The following is a 19,698-nucleotide window of genomic DNA, read 5'->3' as shown; positions in this document are numbered from 1 at the left end:
TCAGTTTTTTAATCATGGCAATTTTAAATTCTCTATCTGGAAGGCTCAGAAGTTCTTCCACGTCACTGTTGTTGCAATCTGGTGGTTGATTTTCTTTTTGTGGTGTGTTTTTTCCTTGAGGACTTGCTTGGTTGCTTGTAGTTTTTCTCCTCCCTGCTGCTTGTTTTCTAATTTGTCCTATGTGTGAGGACACTGTGTCACTGGTACTGGCTGGCATCTCTTTGATGTGCTCCTTCTGGGATGTCAGAAACTGGTGGCCCAATTGAGTCCAGTACTGTTATGCCAGAAGTCCAGTAGGGCAGTGGTACTATGGATATGTTAATGGGTACTGTCCCTGAAAATCCCCTCCCTCTGTATTTATTTAATTCCAGAGGTGGGTCTTGAGGTCCCTCAGACTACATCATTTTTTGTAAGAAAACAATACACAAGTGTGTAGGGAACCAGCTCCAAGCTTGCCCAGGGTCATGATGCCCTTAGACAAGAGAACAGTGAGGAAGCCCTGGCAGGGTTCACAAGTCTTTATGAAAGCAGTAGGAGACAAGATACAAGCAGCAGCAGTATTTGTAGCATTTACAACATTGGCAGCCACCTTGGGTAGCCTTGGGCCTCCGGTAGTGACAGCTACATCAGCAGCAGTAGCAGCAGCAGCAGCAGCAGCAGCAATGGCAGCAGTCAGGGGCTGCAGTGGCAACTCCCCTGGGCTCTGGCAGTAGGGTTTCCTTCTCATCCCTAGGAATCCTATTAGCTTTTCTATGATTTATTGGCAAAGCCAGCATAGGGTCAAATTTATGCCTAGGTTACCAAAGTATGTTTCACACATTCAAACTATACATCAAGTTTACATTATTATTTACTGCTTTCCACACCTGTGGACTACATCTCAAGGCTACATGTTACCTACTAGTCCACCTCTGCTGGCAGGTCGTGGCAAAAAACAATGTGAGAAAACTGGTTTTTCACTTGCCCAACAAAGTGGATCCTCACCATTCAATAATCAACTGTACTTTTCTTCTGACATTATATTAGTGGGTTTTCCCACTAATTAGAGGGTTTTTCATCAAGCAGTTCTGTGACTCCAGCTGGTGTCCTACAATTTAACTCAGTTCTGACACTTGTCTTCCTGGAGATGGCATCAGATCCCACAGATTTTCAGCCTAACAAGACTGCTATCCATCCTTTGCAAGTCCAAGTTGTTACTTGTGCTTCTGATGGGCATTTCTCAGGTTTTGTTGATTTGCTAGAGCAGTTCCTGGAAATGAGGAGCAGCTTAAAGGAAGAGAAGCATAGAGGTGTGAGAAAAGGGATGAGAGGCTTCCATGCCTCCCTGAGCACACCCAGCACTTCATGTGTTCACCATCCAGAAGAGCTCTGAGCACCATCCTGTTGGGTTTTTATGAAGGTTTCTCATTACATAGGCATGAGTGATGAAATCATTGGCCACAGATGATTGACAAGACCCTTTCTCTTCACAGGAGTTGGGGACTGGGACTGAAATGTCCAACCCTCTCTCTTGGTTAGTTCCCTGACTAACCCCCTTCCTTAGCTCCTTAGAGACTTTTCATAAGTAACTATTAACACAAACACAGTTGTGGTTGAATGGGTCTTAAATAAATAACAAAAGACACATTTATCTTATTTCGAAATTCCAGACATTTATAGGAGCTCTGTGCCAGTTTATGGATGGAGGGATGGAGAGATGGAGGGATCTCTTACTGTAAATCACAGTATTATACACACCCCCACATATCCATGGAGTTCCCTAGGTAAAATTATATGGCATCTGTTTATATATATACACCTAAGAAAAGTGCATTCTGATATTTGTACACTTTCAGAAAGGAAGAGAAGTGTATTTATGGTGGGAATTACTATATTCTATGTAATACTGGCTTCCAAATGCTGATGCAAGTGCTGGTTTTAATAAAGTCCAAAGTAAAAATGTAATCAAGGTGATGATGAATTTATTCTAATGGACTGTTTTATAGTCTTGAGGGTTTTTTAAAAATCCTTTTTATTTTTTTGGAGAATTAAAATGTTCATCCATCTATGTTGATAGACCTGTCAGTTATTACAGGTGGTGGTGATGCTTGCAGGGTAAGTGAATTAATCAGGCTTTTTACGCCACCAGCTTCTGTGGCTATCACCTGTGGCCTTGATCCTTTTAATGTAGAAGGTGCAGGGCATGAGTGCCTAATTGTGAACACCTGCAGTGTGGGTTCGTGCCCTTGTGTCAGTGTGCTCCCCTGAGCCTAGAGGCTAGGCTGAAAACAGCAGCAGTGACAGGGGTGGCAGAGAGAAAATGAGCGTGTGACTACAGAAGAGGTGAGACCTGGAAAGAACACATGAGAAAACGCCTAAAGATTCTCAGGGGGCTGGGAGGCTCCAGGCCCCCCTGCCTTGCAGCCTGTGGGTTTGCCACTACAATGATGATCATTGTTACTGTTCTATATTATTACTTGCAGAATACAGTAACAGTTTTAACCTTATGTTGTTCCTGCCCCAGTGTTAAAAAAAATGGAATTTTACTTGTTTGCGAAGTTTACAAGTCTTATAATAATAGCCAATGATCATTTTACACAGATTCTATTAACAGTAATGTTATTTTGATCATTTTACACAGATTCTATTAACAGTAATGTTATTTTGATCATTTTACACAGATTCTATTAACAGTAATGTTATTTGATCCATGCAGTTTGATCTTGGGTTATATATATATATATATATATATACACACACACATTTTTAAAGATTTATTTATATAAGAACCAGGGTACAGGAGGGTGAGAGGATTTATTTATATAAGAACCAGATGTGCAGGAGGGTGAGAGGATTCACCAAATACAGATGGGGGACAGAACAGGCAGACTGACTGAAATACACTGCTGAGGGGAGCAGTGGACTCGCCATGTGGATATCTCCATGACCGGTGGGAATCAAACCGGCACTGCGAGGCTGCGGACAGCTTCACAGAGCTGTGTTCAACCGCCTGCGCCACCAGGGTTATATTAATACATGAATTTTCACCCTTAGTATATTTGTTGAGTACATTTTATTTTTCATTCCCAGTACCTGGTTATGGATTATTATGTTGGTGGAGATTTGCTTACTCTGCTCAGCAAATTTGAAGATCGATTGCCTGAAGATATGGCTCGATTTTACTTGGCTGAGATGGTGATAGCAATTGACTCGGTTCATCAACTGCATTATGTTCACAGGTGAGTGAGACACTCCTTCACTGCCTCTAACTGAAGCTGTCATGTACTCTGGACAAGGTCTGTTAGTACCAAATTAGTTAATTATGATCTTAGGCGTATTTCTCATAAACTAAGATAATTTCTTTTGAGATGGCTTTAGTTATTTTCTTTGTTGTTATTGTTATTACTTGTCAGCTTTAAAGAACTGATCAGTGCCGGCTTATTCATTTATGTGTATGTACAGTATCTAAATGTTTTCTTATCCAGCCAGTATTTTTACAGAATACTCCTAAGAAAACACTCTTATTTAAATTTACAGATAATTTCCTTCTCAAAAAAAAAGTATGCACTGACCAGTTTCTTTGTAATAGTCATATGTTGATATTATCCAGAATTCTAGACCATAGCTAGTAGGTTCATTTGCTAATAAGACCCATATTATGCATTTTTGTTTCTCAAATAAATACTTTCAGGGTTTGTATAAGTGTAAAAAGAGATATTTTTGTAGAAAAGTGATAATTTTGATGATCATGGAAAAATTTCTTAATTGTAAGCTGTTTGGCAGGTACAATGATTTATTTAAATTTTTCCTACAAATATGTGTTATATTGTATACAGTTTAAGATGGAATGATAAGAAAAAAGTGGGCCTATTTACAAATTGATTTTTATATAGAATTGTTATATCTGTTAACATGTAGAAATCTTTCATTGTAAGCAATTTATAATTTTTGTGTAATAAAAACTTTAAAAGCATTGGATGATTTAAAGGGCAGACTCACATTTTGAAAGAAAAGAAAGTAGGAAATTATCATAATGTTACTGGTGAATTAGTTATGCAAATGATAAAATTTGGTGTTGTGCAAAATGTGAGGAAAGTAAAGGTATGCTAAGGAGAAGTACGTAAGGATGCTGCCAGGTTAGCAAGAAACTAAACCGTTTGTTCAGTAGTTTGCAAACTTTAGCAGGCATCACAATCACATGTTGGGACTGTTGGGTTAACTCCTGAGTTTCTGAGTCAGTTGGTTGGATGGGGCTCTCAGGAACTGGCATTTCTTAAACTTTCCCGATGATGCTCCTGCTGTTGCTGGTGATGGTGGTCCAGTGACCATACTTTGAGAACCACTGCTCTCAGACAGCAGTGACTGCTTCATTTAAATTGTGGGTAGTAAGGGTAATTTCTGTGTGAAGAAGAGAAAGTTTCTTTTTCAATATTTGCTTTTTAAAGTTCTGGGTGTCTTAAGCGGATTGATTTAATTAATAACGAAGTTCTAGGACATCATTAATGGGAGAATATTTTGACTAAGAACTTTGTATTTATCCTATCCCATGTTTGCTCTGCCTAATCATATGCTTTTCTCTGTTCACATCTGACAGTCACACATTTTATTGAAAATAAAACACACATACTTTGAACATTATAAAACACAATGTAGATTTAAAGATGGTATTGTGGTCTCAAGAGTGAATCATATGATGAGTAAACAAAGTGCTCTTTTGTTGTTGTTGTTGCTCAAAACAGTAACTTAAGATCCTAGCTGAAGACTGGGATTTAAATATACTTTAAAAAAGTGAAGTAATTGAAGAGAAGAATGTTAGTCTTAAACTTGTGAGGTTTAGAGAAGCTTATCCCAGTTCCTATCTCAATTCTTGACAAGGAACAATTATTTCTAAAAATAATTCATCTAGTTTGGAGATAGTAAATCAAGGCATTTGTGTTACCCTTTCTTCTGCCAGGCTTGTGAAAAGTGTTCTTATCACCAGATCCTTTCACACCTATTATAAATGCAGTCTTATAATCCATCACAATGGACAGAGATATGGCATGAACAAATTCTAATATAATTATTGACCTTAGAGATAAATTCTTTGGAGACAAAAGAAGCAAGTGAAGTACAGGGAAAAGAAAACAGTTTATCACTAGACTTTTCAACAGTAACACTTTAATGTATGTTAAGCATTTATGATATCCAAGAAAAGAAAATATGAGCATATTTGACTTTGTGGTATTGTAGGGTAAGGAGAAACGTCAGGGTTTTCTGCCCTCCCGCCATTAGGATAGATGGTGGATCCTTGCGGTCCTGAATGCATGCCTGATGGCGGGCACCTGGAGTAGGGTGTGGGCATAGGTAGATGGGATTCACCTGGGCTAAGACTGTGCTTTTTTTTTTTTAAATAAATTTTATTTTTATATTCCCCATACAATTGCAACCCCCTTATTTTGACCCCAATCCCTCCCCTCCCCGCTCCCCACCCCCCATAGAATGTCTCTGGTTCATAGCTGTTTGTTGATTTTGATTTTCACTTTCTTATAGTTATTCATTTTCCTGGTCCCTTATTTAAGTTTTCTAGATTCCTGCTATGAGTGAGACCATCCGGTATTTTTCTTTTTCCTTCTGGCTTATTTCGCTGAGCATGATCCCTTCCAGCGCCATCCATGTTGCTGCAAATTGCATGTGTTTATCTTTTTTGAATGCTGAGTAATATTCCATGGTGTATATGTACCACATCTTCTTGATCCAGTCATCTTTTTTGGGGCATTTGGGTTGTTTCCAAAGCTTAGCTATTGTAAACAGTGCTGCTATAAACATAGGGTGGCGTCACGGGGACGCCAGTAGAAGCCGAGAAAGAGAAGCCGAAAGAGAAGCTGAGAGAGAAGCAAAGAAGCAGAAGCAGAGATCACCGGAGAGCCCAGATAGAGTGAGGATTTGCTGGGGGCTGGGAGGCCTGCCAGCCTCCCAGCCCCCCCAGCACCCTTGCCTGCTGTGTACTGGGTAAACCCCAATAAAAACCTGCAAAAGCCACTGAGGGCTCCAGGACTCCTCCTTTACCGGGTCTGCTTGATCAGAAAACCTGCACTGTGTCCATTCCTGCCTTACAATTGGTGTAAGTCGGCGAGATGATCCATGCAGACGGGTATGGAGCCCTCCGAAGACCTGGAGGGACTAAGGAGTAACAGACTTTGCCTGTGACAACGCTGGAGGCACCAGGGCGGCACAGATGGACGAGGTCCAGGAGCTACAGGACGAGGTCCAGGAGCTACAGGACGAGACCTCGTGTGAAGGAGACGCCCGAGAGGAGCATCCACGACCCCTTAGGCAGCAGAATCATCGGGGAAGAGAGAACCACGATTTGGAGCTCGCCAGTGCTGATGCAGGGAGAGGCCAACAGACTTGGACTAATGTTGGCCAAGACTTGGACTGACAGTCCCACCAGAAGGCAGAAGATCTTTGGCAAGTTAATGTTGTTTTGGGACCCTGGGGGAGAATGCTATTGTTTGTACACCCCAGGAGATGGGAATCTGGGGGTGGCCAGTAGGCCGTGATGGCCAGAAGCAACCTGTCTATGCCCAGCAGCTAGGCGAAGGAGAAAAGCCGACTGAGAAGGCAAAAAGCTGGTACTGATGCTAAGTTTGGGAAGCCCTGAGTGGCTGTTAAGCACTAAGTAAGCTGAGGAAGGCCAGTGAGTCTCGTAAAATCACCTGTGGGTGATGCCCTGCTTGTTGTCGAGTGAGGGTGAGGAGCTGAGGAACCCGTCCTTGGGGGACGGGTGGGGAACGTGGCTTGGGGTGGAGCCCAAGCCGAATGTAGAGTTTGTATCCAAGGATCCCCGACCTATGTGCTTGCGCAGTGGTTGGCCTGAGTTCAGGGATCTGCGTGTCACATTGGTGGCTATGAAAGCCGAGTGTTGGAGCGACAGCAGACAGAAACCCTGAGGATTGGCGATTATCCCCAACAGTAGAAAAGAATCGCCAACCCCAGAGTGCGTGCATCTTGGGGGTGAATGCGGTGTGTGGCTTGTAGCCGAGACTACAGCCAGAGAAGGCCAGGAAGCCTGATGGCTCCTGGTGTGTTACAGTAGATACCATGAGTGATTCCCCTCCCTCGTATGAGCAGTGCCTTCGGCAGCAGATTTGGTGGCTCATCTGCTGGTACCAATAATTGTCTTTTGCCACTAGGTTGGGGCCTTGTCTGGACTTATTAGTGTTCTGTTGTATTTTGTTGTTATATTGTGATGTATTTGCTTTTGTGGGCCATGGCTGCAGTGTTTATGTTTGCTAAGAAAATTGTGTATATGAAGACTATATGGCAGAAAACCCTGAGGGGGTGGACTGTAGGGTAAGGAAAAATGCCAGGCTTTTCTGCCCTCCCACCATCAGGATAGATGGTGGGATCCTTATGGTCCTGAATGCATGCCTGATGGCGGGCACCTGGAATAGGGTGTGGCCATAGGTAGATGGGATTCACCTGGGCTGAGACTGTGCTTTTAAGGGCGGCGTTGCGGGCATGCCAGTAGAATCTGAGAAAGAGAAGCCGAGAGAGAAGCAAAGAAGTAGAGATCACCGGAGAGTCCAGATAGAGTGAGGATTTGCAAAAGCCACTGAGGGCTCCAGGACTCCTCCTTTACCTGGTCTGCTGGATCAGAAAACCTGCACTGTGTCCATTCCTGCCCTACAGGTATAAAGACCACTTGGAAGTGTTATTGCAACATTGTGCCCATGATTTCTTCCTGAAGAAGCTAGTCATCTATTAGAGAGTGAGCTACAGACAACTAAAATGACCAGAGAGACAGAAGCTGAATACTTGTATCCTACTGTGAAATGAACAAGTAATTATGGAATTTTCTGATTCTATTATCCTCATCATAGAATCTGTCCTTAAGAATCAGCCTTTTTTGGTATAGAGAAAAGGAGATGTAGATGTAATATAGAGGAGGATAACCAAAAATACTACTTCTGAATTTGGATTGGAAATACTGATATAAACTTCCAAGGTATTTTATCTTACATGTACATACACATACATGCAGATATACACCTCAGCGTGGTGAGGATTATACACAGTGACCAATGCAGTAGCAATGAGTATCCCTACTGTGACAGATTATATCCTCAAATACCAGTTCCTACTAAGGGGTACAAATGGGTTACTTGGAGAAATGACTAATTCCAGATCCAGTTAAGACTTGTACAGGATGAACCCTGTATCTATTAAGCCAAATAGCAAGTAAGCTTTCAGAGAATGTAAGTTTCATGAGGACTTGGGAGCAAAACTGAAAAGGCTAGCCCTGGCCAACAGTGGGAAAATTTGATGTTTAATAGGGATAGTACTTGAAGCCCATCATATATAATTAAATTCATCATTTCATAAAGCTACTTTTAAAATCTAACTAGTTCCGAACAAGCAGATTAATACTACAGATTTCTTAAAAGACTTAGGGTTTTATTTGTCAGGCACTTCTGGAAGTAGATGTGAATATGAACCTGAATGAGAAAATTGGTTGCAAGTTAAAGAAGCTATTTGAACCCAGATTATTTTACTACTCTGGAAAGTGGGGCTGCACTTTTCTCTTTCCTTGTTAGAAGAGTAGAGGTTTCTTCTTTAAAACAAAGGGTTTCTAGACTCTTTACAGACCCAGTTGAGAATAGATTTACCATAATAGAAATGGAGGTTTACCAGAGAGACTAGTAATACATACTGAATATTAAGACCACTTCTCAACCCCTCTTTCTTTTTTTGGTTGCAAGGATGCTGTTAGCTAGGTTTTACTTTTATACATAAACTTCAAAAAAAGATACATTAGTCATTTATTGCACAGTGTTCTCTGGATTATATGTCCTCTTAGGTTTTCTAGTTCTTCTTTCTCACCTTGTTTCACAATGGATTTATGCAATTTAAAGATCACATACAGTAAAACAAGGGCAAAATATGTGGAGAAATAAAGAATCACAAGATAGCAATAATATTTAAAAGAATCTAAACTAGAAAAAAATAGATACTAAACAGAAGTTGTCAAGTTTTATTTTCATATGTTTTATGCTTAATTTTTACTTTTCCTACTAAAGTGTGTTCATGTGGACATGTCCAAAATTCAGGTCAAATGAAGATCCTGAGGGCTCAGGTGCACTATCTTTTTACAGGATAGACTACCCCTCTCTGAAGGCAAATGAAGCTGGTTTTGTAGAACTTAAGGGAATATGTGTGCTCTCCGTGTGATTGTTTTAAATGTTAAACACTGATTTGAACAAATTCTTAGAATGGAAAGTATTTTTTGAAACAATCTTCTCTTTATCCTAGTTTAAAATCAAAACAAAAAGCAATTCACTTAATTATGTTTTTTTTCAGAATTCCTTCCTCCCCACCTCATGGAATTTGTTCCATATTTAAGATTTCTGATTGTAATTTTTATTAAGTTCCTCTTATCTACCTTTAATAATAATTTATATAATATCATTAACTCCAGGGTAAAGTGTACTGATAGATTACAGGAAATGGATCAAATCAAATCTGTTTTAATGAACTTGGGAGAATATTACAGAATTCAGTTCTAAAGAGTTTTTCTTCCTTTATCCTATTTATGCAGGATAGATATGTGCTGGGGCCCTATAGAGTTTCAGGCTGATTTCATCTTTTTCAGTTTGGATTTATGGTATGATCACAGTTAGCCCCTTGATATATGTACAGTCATTGCAGTTTTACAATGAAATGGAAATAATCTGAGATCTGAGGCCAATTCCCTTCAGTGCCTCAAAAATCTGAGCCACTCTTTAAAACTGAAATTTTTCTTACTGCTAATGGAAGAGGTATTTGTAGAATATCCTGGGATTAATAAAGAATAGGTATTGTTACAGTTCAAATTTGTTATACTAGAATTATAGGTAAACTCAGGATGTGTACATTCATACAAATGATTTATGTAAAGGTAGTCATCATGTCACAGTGCATTTGGTATTGCAGTAACTGTGAGGAATTTGGATCAATTTCAAAGTTGAAACCTTCCCAAAAGACCACCCTTACTTCTGACACAAATTGGAACCCTCAAGCCACCTTCAGTTATCAATAATTTATGAGCTCACTAAAAGCTATTATAGGTAAGACTGCAGTTTATCACATGAAAAGGGGACAGATCAAAATCAGCTAAGAGTAGAAATACCAGGACAGAGTACCAGACATGGAGCATCCTTCCTCCTCTCCCTGTAGAGTTGGGGCAGCATCACTTTCCTAGCACCCATATGTGATAATGTGGGTAGCATATTGTCAGCTGCGGGTAGCATATTGCCAGCTAATGAAGTTCACTTGGGCATTTAGTTTTCAGAAGTTGGGGGTGGCAGGACATTGGAAGGGGTTATTAATCACACTGCCTGCATGATTGATATTTAGTCTCCAGCCCTTCTTGGAGGTTGGGATCAAACATTCAGTTTCTAGTCACTTCAGGTGATAAAACTGGTACCATATGGCCCAGATTACATCCATCATTAATTACACTGGTAAACTGGTGGCTGAAGTCCCCAGTCTATCCCACGTGATACACTGAGATCACCTCCCTGTAGGTGAATCAAAGGTCAGACACTCTTTGGGTAAGATTAATTCTTAATTACACAGGTGACCCCCCCCCCCGCCTTTTAATCAAGGCTTTCCTACAGCAAGGTGACCATATATCATGGGCATTTACATCTAATATAACATTTATACGATGGACACAGCAGTATTATTAGTGTGAAGATATCTGTCATTAGGAGGAACCAGTGCAAGGTAGGGACAGATTTAAAGGAACGGTTAATCCAACCAGTAATGCCATTGTTTACATGTTCATATTTCTGTACTAATTTAAATACTTGTTTCTCCCTTTGATATATTGCTGTTTGTGGCAATGTGTAAACTTGTGCAGACTGGTGAGCATAGAAACTAGCTGATGTTTAGCTAAATCTAGTTCTTAAGTTGGTCATTTTATTAGAGCCTAAGGAGGCTTTACTAAATCTCCTGATACATTTAATTATCATTTATCAGTATTATTAGGAGACCTGTTTACATTTTGTTGAATCTTACCAACAAGGCAGTGTTACACTATATCGCAGTATGGTAGTAGATAAACTTGAGAAACTAGAGTCGAAACATACCAGCATATAACAGTGTTCCACTGAGTCATTAACCTTCTAGTCCACCATCATTTCATGTTGTCTCCCAGAATGATGCCATTTAGGTTTGTAGGCTCCTATTTCACCATGTCAGGTTCCAAAAACTGGGCTATTCTTGGTGACCTATTCTCTTTTGAACATCACTTTTATTTAGCAATTAGTTATTTTTAATTACTAGTTTAAAAACTATAACTGTTGGGCCTCCCCGGTGGCGCAGCGGTTGAGCGCTGGGTTGCGAAGCTGCCCGCGGCCTCTGCAGCACCGGTTCGAGCGCTGGGTTGCGAAGCTGCCCGCGGCCTCTGCAGCACCGGTTCGAGCGCTGGGTTGCGAAGCTGCCCGCGGCCTCTGCAGCACCGGTTCGATCCTCGGCTGCTCCCCGGCCGGAGGAGGGTCCCACAAGGCGCGCAGACCTCTCCTGCCGCCCGCTGCTCCCCTCAGCAGTGTACCTCGGTCCTTCTGCCTGGTCTGCTCCCCGCTCTGGCTCTGGTGAATTCTCTCACCCTCCCACACTTCTGACTGTACCCAGTGCTTGTATAAACCAAACAAACAAACAAATAAATAAAGCATGCCTCTATAAAAAAAATAAAATTAAAAAAAAAAAAAAAAAAAAAAAAAAAAAAACTATAACTGTTGATGATTATTGTTGCTTGAACTGTTTTAAGAATTAACTTTTTACAATATGATAATTGGTTTTATAAAATAAATCAAGTGAATAAATACAAATTTTGAATCAAGTAGATTTCAGTGTTATATATAATATATGATAGTACATGAATATATTTTAGTTTTTCATTAAGTACAAATACACTTTAAAGAATTGATATAGCAGTACCATCAGCTTGAGAATTTCTTGAAGAAACAAACAAACAGAATCTAAAATAGGACCAGCCATTGTCTTAACATGTTGGTGGATATTCTTTTTTTCAGGATCTTTATTTTCCTCAAATTTTATTGACTTTCCAGTCACTTACCCAGCTATATAATTGGGGAAGTACAGCATGTACATGTTTCACTCACCCTGCACCAAAGCTCCAGTGCCGGTGCCCTATCTGTCCCTTTTAGTAACCGGTATATTTTTCACAGAGTCGAATTATTTTTTTTAAGGGTTTAAACATTTTTATTAGCCTCTAACATAATTCTTAACTCTTGGGGTGTTATGCTAGGCTCTATGTTGAAAACTAATGGCATATGTTTGTAAAATATTTGTTTTTCATAATTAGATTTATTTGCTTTCAATGCTGTGTAAGTGTCTATTCTTAACTTTTTTTTTCCTTAGCAAAGAGTGTAAGGGATTTAAAATTTAAATCTAGTTACTGTTGACTATGTTCTGTCTTGGTGGAATGGAAAGAGGCACTAAGTTTGTAGTATATTTATCAGGAGTCAGATGAGACTTATAGGAAGTTATAAAAACCTGTTGTCTATTATATAGAAATTTGAGAGTCGAATTATTTTAACTGTACTTTGGGTGGCTGATTTCATTATTAAACAACATGCTTATTTTTATTTTAAATGGTTTTCTAACACCAAGGAAACCATTTCATTTCAGTTAACATCTATCATGTTAACTGAACTTGGGGAACAGTATACTGTTTTAATATATCTTACTCCAATATGTGAATTAGGAAAAATTTTATTATCAATAAATATTACTGCATTATACATTTGCAATATAAATAACAATATAAGGCAATATATTTAAAAAATCAGTTGACCTATTAATGATTATTCATTAGCATTTCTTATATAAATAATGATATATTTTAAAACTGATAAATTTTATGCTTTGACTTATTACTCCTCCCTCCCCATTGGAATGAGAAAAGTTTCTCATTACTCAATTTAAGCAGCAGAAGTGCCTTGGTTAACATCAGGCATATATTTGGTGCTCTTAGCACCTAAAACAGTATATATACATAGTATATAGTGAATATTCAGTTGACATACTGAATAGGCTGAAGAGAAAGTTAAGCACTAAGCATAGTCCTTTATTTATAATGCTGGGGCATGAGAAAGTTCCAAGAAATATTCTACTTGTATAGACTGATGGTTGATATTTCCACTGAATTCATATTTTGAAGGCTTTAATCCTCATTGTGCCTTTGGGAAGCAATTAGGGTTAGTCATGGCCATGAGTATGGAGGCCTCATGATGGGATTAATAGCCTTATGAAAGGACACACCGGAGAGCTTACTCTCCGTGTGCACACTATAAATTTTCTCAAGATAATTTTTGACTTAAAAAATCCTTTTATTTTGAAATTAGATAATAGGGAGTTGCAGACAGTAGGAAAAAAAATCTCATGTACCCTTACACAGTGTCCCCAATTGTCATATCTTAATTCACTTATGAGGACTTTCGGTGACTGTTGGTTTGATCTGTTTTATCACCTCTGCGGTCCCTGTTTTTTTCTTCTTTTCCCATAGTCCCTTATGTCATGCTTTCCATATGTACTCTATATTTGTAGCTACTGGGTTTGAATGTTTGTTTTTATAATTCCATATGATTTTAATTTCATGGTATACTTTATTTGAATTACATGGTACATGTGGGTTATGGAATGACTTTACTTATTCCTGTTACTAATTGTATCTGGATGGTATTTTGAAGAGTATATATAGAAGATTGATTTGGGAAACCATCCTTCTACAGTATCCATAAATGTATAATCAATAGTTGTTTTTATTATTTACATAGAATTATTAAATAATATTTTCATGTGTAATGGGAAAGCTAAGTTTAAGAAGTTTATTGACAGAAATTATGAATAACTTTTCTCAGGTGTAAGATAAACTTCAAATTAATGTTCCCATAAGAATTGTAATATATGACTTGACTAATAGGTAGTTTATGACATAATTTTACCAGTGTGGATTTTTTTATTAGTGATATATTTCCTTGACAAAATGAGGAAAATTGTACAATAGTACACTGATCTTCTTCTAAATATGATGCTATAAATGGAAGGAGTAGGGAGATCAGAAAACTGAAGCATTCTTATGTGGAAGTCTACTTGCCTAACCTACATAAATGATGAAAAGGAACCAACTGGGTGACAGTAAGATGATGCTGGGAAGGAGAAATACATGTCTTAAATAAGTGATAATCCTTACACAGTATTCTGACTCATGGTTCTGGATTGGAGGGTGAGGAACATGTGATTAAATAACTTCTCTAGTTGACTTTGCCATCCAGTCAGAGTTGAAAACTACTTTGCAGAATAACTACTATTCTTATATTCCAGATTTTACTATTAAAGTTATCTAAAATAATGAGACTCTGGTACTGATCTTATGGTAAATTAGTAAAATCAAAATGATCTGTAGAATATTGCCCTGTAAGTCTGGCCATTGCTTTATAATGCTTTTTATTCTTAATAGTATATAGAAAATGTTATTTAAATATTCATTTTGACCTAGAATTTTAAAATAATGCTGTTCTCTTTAAGCCAAAAGTTACTTTCTTATACGTGAAGACAAAAATAAATTAATGATTTTAGAGATGTTAATTAATGTTAAATGTTAAGTTTCATATTTGATTAGGATGAAACCTGAATAATGATTTTACAATGATAATAGAGAAATTTAATCTCTCCTAATTATTTCTCTTTCTCAGTTTTCCTGAATTGAGAGGTTGGAACTAATTTACAACCTTTTCTTGACTGAGTTTTACCTGAATTTCCCTTTCACTCCCTTTATTTATACACTTGTTGTCTAGTTGGTTGGCTGCCACTTTATTTGCCAGATGTCACTGACTCATAGTGTTTCTGAATGCCAGGTGTTATTTTGCTTCTCAAATCAGAAAATGGAATTTGCTGATACATTATTCACTTCTTTGCAGCAAGTTTTTTTCCAGAACCAGCACTGATATAGAAAGTATAATACATGGTATAGTAAGCATTAACACTTTGGAAGGGTGTTGGATTAGGCAAAGAGGGAAGTTAGCTTGTGCTGCAGGCCAAAGCCTCACAGGTCCATTAGGGGTTCTGGAGAGCCTGTGGCCCATCAGACTTGGTACTCATTTGGTCCAAATGACCAAGTCTTGATATTTCCACATCAATTATTCAGTAATTATGGGATTCTCAGGAACACAGGCCTTTTGATGAAGAACTTCTCTGCAACTTTGAATATAGACAGTTGGGAACTGTCTGCTGACATCTGGGAAAAGCCTTTCATTGACGGAAAAGGTAGTACATGTCTCTGTCATAGACCCTGAAACATAATGAGTAATATAAAACGTAAGTCATCTTTTCTCTTACTAGCCTGCAGTTTGGGCAGACTAGGCAGGGATTGCTTATCTTTTTGCTATATAGCATGAGTTGTAGTTGCTCACTGGGGTTGGAAGATCCACTATCAGGATGGCTCGCTCACATAGCTAGCCAGGCAGGCTAGGAGTATATACTTATGACTTATATAAAATGAGTCCTTTATTTTTGCAGATTTTAACCTGGAGCTGGGTAAAGACTATGTGACGTACAGTGTGGCATGGGTACAGGTGCAAAAGCTGAGGGTTTCATAGTATGTAGAAATAGAAGGATAAATTCTGAGAAACTGTTTGAGGGAGATCTAAAATTCCTCTTCCTTCAGCTCTGATTGACCCTTGAACCACACATTCACTCAAAAGTGCCCAATTAAGACAAATGTTGTAAACTGAGGCTACAGTTGCTGCCCAACAAGCAGATTTTACATTTTGTGTGATAAAATGCTGACAAAGAGTGGAAAAACTCTACTCAGAGAAACAAAAAGAATCCCAGATGCCAAAATTAACATTCATCATGTTCAGGATACAATTCAGAATTACTCTGTGCACAAAGATACCAGGAAATGGAATTGATTTTCAAGAGAAAATAAAATCAACTGAAACTATTTCCCAAATGATCCAGATGTGGAAGCTAAATAGACTAAGATTTTCAAGTGGCTATTGTAATTATTCTCAATGAAGTAAAATGATATCTGCGTACAATAAGCAAAAAGGGAAATCTCAGCAGAGAAATAGAAACAATGAAAATATCAAATGGAAGTTTTAGAAATAAAAAATAAAATATCAGAAATGAAAATTTTCAGTGGTTTTAACATTCTAATATGCAGAATGACAGATGACAGAGTAAAGATTTGGAGGAAGATGAAAAAAAATTATCAAAGGGGAAGAACACCTAGAAAAAAGGTTCTAACAGGCATCTGAGGGACCTGTTAGAATATATCATAAAGTTTTATATGCATGTACTTTCAGGCCCGGAGGGAGAGGAGAGAGAATGGACTAAGAAAAAAAAAATATGAAGAAATAAAAATGATCACAGATTTCTCAAATTTTGATGGAAGACAAATTTATGTTTTTGAGCTGCTCAATAAGTAGCAGGAGGATGGATGTGAATAAGGCCATGCTGAGTTTTGTCATATTGTAGTTATTGAAAGATACAACTAATTTTGGAAGCAACAGTAAAATGACATATTGCCTGTGAGGGAACAGTGATTCCAGTACAGATGAATTCTCATCAGAAAATAGGGAATCAGAAGGTAGACTGTCACCCCAAAATTCTGTATCTAGTGAAAATATCCTTTAAGATAAAAGTAAAAAACATTTTTTGGCAGAAGAAAAACAAAAGAACTTGTGAGCAGACCTGCACTCTAACAAGCACTAATTCCGCAGGCTGAAGGAAAGTTACACCAGATGGAATCTTGGCTCTGTAGAAATCGATTCAAGTCACTAAAAATTGTAAAATATATGATAAGCACAAGACCGTGAAGTTTCACTTATTTCTTACTAATTTCTTCACAAAATATATGGCTACATAAAGCAAAAATTGTTGAATTGACTTGTGGGGCTTATAAGCAGATGTAGATTATATAAATATATGAATATCCATATGTGTATACACAAGTGTAACATAAAGGAGAAGGGAAGTAGATAGGAATCCACAAGTTTAAGCATTTGTGTGAAGTGAGTCAACATTAATTCTTGTTACTATTTTACCCAAAATCACATCCCTTTCATTTAGTTTCTCAACATGCTTATTGTTTTCTTCTACCATATTTACTAAATGCCTAACAATCACTGTTCACATACTCAAATACATCAAATCATGTATCAGTTTTGTTTCTTTCTCCCATCTTTGTAGGAAGTTATAATGCAGCTTTCTTTGCTTTGTATTATTGTACATAACTTTCCATCTTCCAAAATTGTGTCAATACCTTTTAACTTCTGTTGTTTTTTCTTACATACACTGTGTGTTTCTACCTTTTATTTTTGTATTGTTATTTTACTGTGGTTTCTGGAGGGGCTAGAATTAAACATTCGTTCTCTCAATAAGCATATGTCCTCTCATGGAGATTTTTGGTATAGAGCTAAAGAGAAGAAAAGAATGATTTCTATTTGCTCTTTTATATCTCCCACAGTAATAAGGCAGTTGGCTCAGTGTTATACTGTAAATGTTAATGATTACTGAATGTTACATTTTTATCAGCTGTAACATTTTGATCTCATCACTCCCTCTGCAATTACGGAACAATTACGGAATCCTGAAATTTGAGTTGCTTAAATTCTGTCTTCATCCCAACTGCTAAAATATAGCATAATGCAAAATCATTCATTGGTTTGGGAGAAAATGTAAAATGATTAGGGGGATTCTTTAGATCCTTAGCATTTTATTGCTTTGCTTAGAGTTTACTGAGGATTTTGGAAACTAAATTATGTTTTCCAAGGTCTTTGTTTTTTCAGTTAGTTGGGGTATAGTTATGATCTTTTTTTTTTAAGTTCAATATTCTTTTTTTAAATTTTATATATTTTTTTAATTTTTATATTCCCCATACAATTGCAACCCCCTTATTTTGACCCCAATTCCCCCCCCCCCCCCGGTTTATAGTTGTCTCTGGTTTATAGTTGTTTGTTGATTTTGATTTTTGCTTTCTTATAGTTATTCTTTTTCCTGGTCCCTTATTTAGGTTTTCTAGATACCTGCTATGAGTGAGACCGTCTGGTATTTTTCTTTTTCTTTCTGGCTTATTTCGCTGAGCATGATCCCTTCCAGCACCATCCATGTTGCTGCAAATTGCATGAGTTTATCTTTTTTGATTGCTGAGTTGATACTATCATATTTAGAAGGAAAAAGCATAAAAGGATTTTTAGTATCCTTAGTAAAAATAAGGGAAATAACAAACTCTGTCACTATTAACATGAAATATATCATTATTGTTTCATCCTGCATATTAAAAAAAACAGATCATACTGATCATATAGATCATACTGTTTTTTTAATATGCAGGATGAAACAATAATGATATATTTCATGTTAATAGTGACACAGTTTCTGTTATTTCCCTTATTTTTACTAAGGATACTAAAAATCCTTTTATGCTTTTTCCTTCTAAATATGATAATATCAACAACCTTGATGATTTCCCCCCCTTCCCCTTTTCATTGGGTTTCTGCTGTCAAGTTGCCTGGTGCTTTGAGTTTGGAAGTTATATAGGGAGCTAATGCATTCTTCCTTATAGTTCTGTCACTTGTTTTTGTTTTTAATTAATACATGAAGCTCAGGAAATACTTAGAGTCCCAGGTTATTATAGTCCAGCAGCTCATGGACACACTATAGGTTTTTGTTTCATATAGAAAGTCATGGTTTATATAATGTTATCTACATATCAGAACTTGATATCAAAAATTTTGTTTGTCCTTTCTTCTAGAAATTATTCCTCCCAATGAGGAATAAAGAACCAATAGTGAAAGTAGAGTTAAGATACATATCTAGGAAAAGAAGAGTAACTTATTACAAAAGTTGTAATTGAAAAAAATTCCTCAATATTTCATGACAGTTGGAGAGTGTAGTACATAAAAAGCTGAAGATCTTGAAGAAGGAGTTCATGAGAGGGGACTTACAGGTAATTAGTAAGCACATTAACAATATTTACCCTTGCAAGTAAGCAAAGAAATCCCAGTAAGAATGAGGTGGTATTTATAATTATCAGAATGGCAGTGATTAAGATGAATGATACTACTTAGCATTATTATGAATGTGAGAAACAGGCACTTTTCTTCACTCTTGGCTAAGTTGAAAATTGGCAAAATATTGTTTTCTTGGGGCCTCCCCTGGTGGCGCAGTGATTGAGCGCTGGGCTGCAAAGCTGCCTGCAGCCTCTGCAGCACTGGTTCAATCCCCGGCCGAATCCTCGGCCGCTGGCGAGGGTTCCACATGGAGCGCAGCCCTCTCCTGCCACGCCCTCTCCTCCCCTCAGCAGTGTATTTCTGTTGCCTGCTCTGACTCTGGTGAATTCACCCTCCCGTACTTCTGACTGTACCCAGTGCTTGTATAAATAAATAAATAAATAAATCTTTTAAAAAATATTGTTTTCTTCTGGAAATTAGGCAGTTTTTTGCAAAAGTTTTAAAAAATGTGTAATTTGATCCAAATTTCAAATTTATGATTTTTCATAAGGAAAAAGTCTAACACTTTACCATATATATGTATATATGCACACACACATATATGGATGTTTATCGCAATGTTTTCTTTACAAATTAGAAGTCAGTGTACATTGAGCAGCAGGACACTTGTTAGGGAAATTCTGGCATATGCAAATTGATAGGATAGCGTGAA

General features: G+C 37.7%; 1 protein-coding gene across 11 annotated transcripts in view; it reads left to right on the top strand.

Moving 5' to 3' along the window:
• The window catches only part of CDC42BPA (CDC42 binding protein kinase alpha), a gene marked incomplete at both ends in the record, with an annotated part of 264,693 nt that overhangs the window by 93,186 nt on the left and 151,809 nt on the right, over nucleotides 1-19,698 (top strand). For all 11 annotated transcript variants that reach the window (XM_084252980.1, XM_084252987.1, XM_084252988.1 and 8 more), the window contains one exon: nucleotides 3,070-3,218. In XM_084252980.1, the coding sequence (XP_084109106.1) occupies nucleotides 3,070-3,218 (149 nt within the window). The remainder of the gene's footprint in view (nucleotides 1-3,069; nucleotides 3,219-19,698) is intronic.

The sequence above is a fragment of the Talpa europaea genome (assembly GCF_964194135.1).
Source record: "Talpa europaea genome assembly, chromosome: 14".
Classification (NCBI taxonomy): Eukaryota; Metazoa; Chordata; class Mammalia; order Eulipotyphla; family Talpidae; genus Talpa; species Talpa europaea.
The sequence above is the reverse complement of the archived record's forward strand: the minus strand, read 5'-3'. Positions and strand labels throughout refer to the sequence as shown.